Source organism: Lethenteron reissneri, chromosome 61 (assembly GCF_015708825.2).
Source record: "Lethenteron reissneri isolate LAM-NWPU_2019-01 chromosome 61, ASM1570882v1, whole genome shotgun sequence".
Classification (NCBI taxonomy): domain Eukaryota; kingdom Metazoa; phylum Chordata; class Hyperoartia; order Petromyzontiformes; family Petromyzontidae; genus Lethenteron; species Lethenteron reissneri.
The window spans coordinates 5,097,363-5,099,695 of NC_083839.1; the positions used below are offsets into that span (position 1 = coordinate 5,097,363).

The window sequence follows — 2,333 nt, forward strand, 5'->3', positions numbered from 1 at the left end:
CGGAGGTGAGGGACAGAATGAAGGAGAGTCGGGTGTGAGAGGTGCTAGGAGGCAAGGGAAGAGGTGTAAGTTGCTACGAGGCGTGAGGAGTTGCTACGAGGCGTTGCCACGAGGAGTTGCTACGAGGAGTTGCCACGAGGAGTTGCTACGAGGAGTCGCTACGAGGCGTTGCTACGAGGCGTTGCCACGAGGAGTTGCTACGAGGAGTTGCCACGAGGAGTTGCTACGAGGCGTTGCCACGAGGCGTTGCTACGAGGAGTTGCTACGAGGAGTTGCTACGAGGAGTCGCTACGAGGCGTCGCTACGAGGCGTTGCTACGAGGAGTTGCTACGAGGAGTTGCTACGAGGAGTCGCTACGAGGCGTTGCTACGAGGCGTTGCTACGAGGAGTTGCTACGAGGAGTTGCTACGAGGAGTTGCTACGAGGCGTTGCTACGAGGCGTTGCTACGAGGAGTTGCTACGAGGAGTTGCTACGAGGAGTTGCTACGAGGCGTTGCTACGAGGCGTTGCTACGAGGAGTTGCTACGAGGCGTTGCTACGAGGCGTTGCTACGAGGCGCGGGGAGTTGCTACGAGGAGTTGGCACGAGGCGTTGCTACGAGGCGTTGCTACGAGGAGTTGCTACGAGGCGTTGCTACGAGGCGTTGCTACGAGGCGCGGGGAGTTGCTACGAGGAGTTGCTACGAGGAGTTGCTACGAGGCGTTGCTACGAGGCGTTGCCACGAGGCGTTGCTACGAGGCGTTGCTACGAGGAGTTGCTACGAGGCGTTGCCACGAGGCGTTGCTACGAGGCGCGGGGAGTTGCTACGAGGAGTTGGCACGAGGCGTTGCTACGAGGCGTTGCTACGAGGCGTTGCTACGAGGCGTTGCTACGAGGCGTTGCTACGAGGAGTTGCTACGAGGAGTTGCTACGAGGCGTTGCTACGAGGCGTTGCTACGAGGCGTTGCTACGAGGCGTTGCTACGAGGCGTTGCTACGAGGAGTTGCTACGAGGAGTTGCTACGAGGCGTTGCTACGAGGAGTTGCTACGAGGAGTTGCTACGAGGCGTTGCTACGAGGCGTTGCTACGAGGCGTTGCTACGAGGCGTTGCTACGAGGCGTTGCTACGAGGAGTTGCTACGAGGAGTTGCTACGAGGAGTTGCTACGAGGAGTTGCTACGAGGCGTTGCTACGAGGAGTTGCTACGAGGCGTTGCTACGAGGCGTTGCTACGAGGCGTTGCTACGAGGCGTTGCTACGAGGCGTGAGGAGTTGCTACGAGGAGTTGCTACGAGGCGTTGCTACGAGGCGTTGCTACGAGGAGTCGCTACGAGGAGTCGCTACGAGGAGTCGCTACGAGGCGTTGCTACGAGGCGTTGCTACGAGGAGTTGCTACGAGGCGTTGCTACGAGGAGTTGCTACGAGGCGTTGCTACGAGGAGTCGCTACGAGGCGTCGCTACGAGGCGTTGCTACGAGACGTTGCTACGAGGCGTGAGGAGTTGCTACGAGGAGTTGCTACGAGGAGTTGCTACGAGGCGTTGCTACGAGGAGTTGCTACGAGGCGTTGCTACGAGGAGTTGCTACGAGGCGTTGCTACGAGGAGTTGCTACGAGACGTTGCTACGAGGCGTTGCTACGAGGCGTGAGGCGTTGCTACGAGGAGTTGCTACGAGGCGTTGCTACGAGGAGTTGCTACGAGGCGTTGCTACGAGGCGTTGCTACGAGGAGTTGCTACGAGGCGTTGCTACGAGGAGTTGCTACGAGGCGTTGCTACGAGGAGTTGCTACGAGGAGTTGCTACGAGGCGTTGCTACGAGGCGTTGCTACGAGGCGTTGCTACGAGGCGTTGCTACGAGGAGTTGCTACGAGGCGTTGCTACGAGGCGTTGCTACGAGGCGTGAGGAGTTGCTACGAGGCGTTGCTACGAGGCGTTGCTACGAGGAGTTGCTACGAGGCGTTGCTACGAGGCGTTGCTACGAGGCGTGAGGAGTTGCTACGAGGCGTTGCTACGAGGAGTTGCTACGAGGCGTTGTTACGAGGAGTTGCTACGAGGCGTGAGGAGTTGCTACGAGGCGTTGCTACGAGGAGTTGCTACGAGGCGTTGCTACGAGGAGTTGCTACGAGGCGTTGCTACGAGGCGTGAGGAGTTGCTACGAGGCGTTGCTACGAGGCGTTGCTACGAGGAGTTGCTACGAGGAGTTGCTACGAGGCGTTGCTACGAGGCGTGAGGAGTTGCTACGAGGCGTTGCTACGAGGCGTTGCTACGAGGAGTTGCTACGAGGCGTTGCTACGAGGAGTTTGCCTACGAGGCCGTTGCTACGAGGAGTTGCTACGAGGAGTTGCTACGAGGCGTTGCT

The 2,333-nt window shown here is 59.3% G+C and overlaps 1 protein-coding gene across 1 annotated transcript in view; it reads right to left on the bottom strand.

The window, feature by feature from the left end:
- Positions 1-2,318: 2,318 nt before the first annotated feature.
- Positions 2,319-2,333, bottom strand: part of LOC133358263 (next to BRCA1 gene 1 protein-like) — a 39,172-nt gene continuing 39,157 nt past the window's right edge. Inside the window, exon 14 of the mRNA XM_061576502.1 lies at positions 2,319-2,331. Coding sequence (XP_061432486.1) covers positions 2,319-2,331 — 13 coding nt within the window. The remainder of the gene's footprint in view (positions 2,332-2,333) is intronic.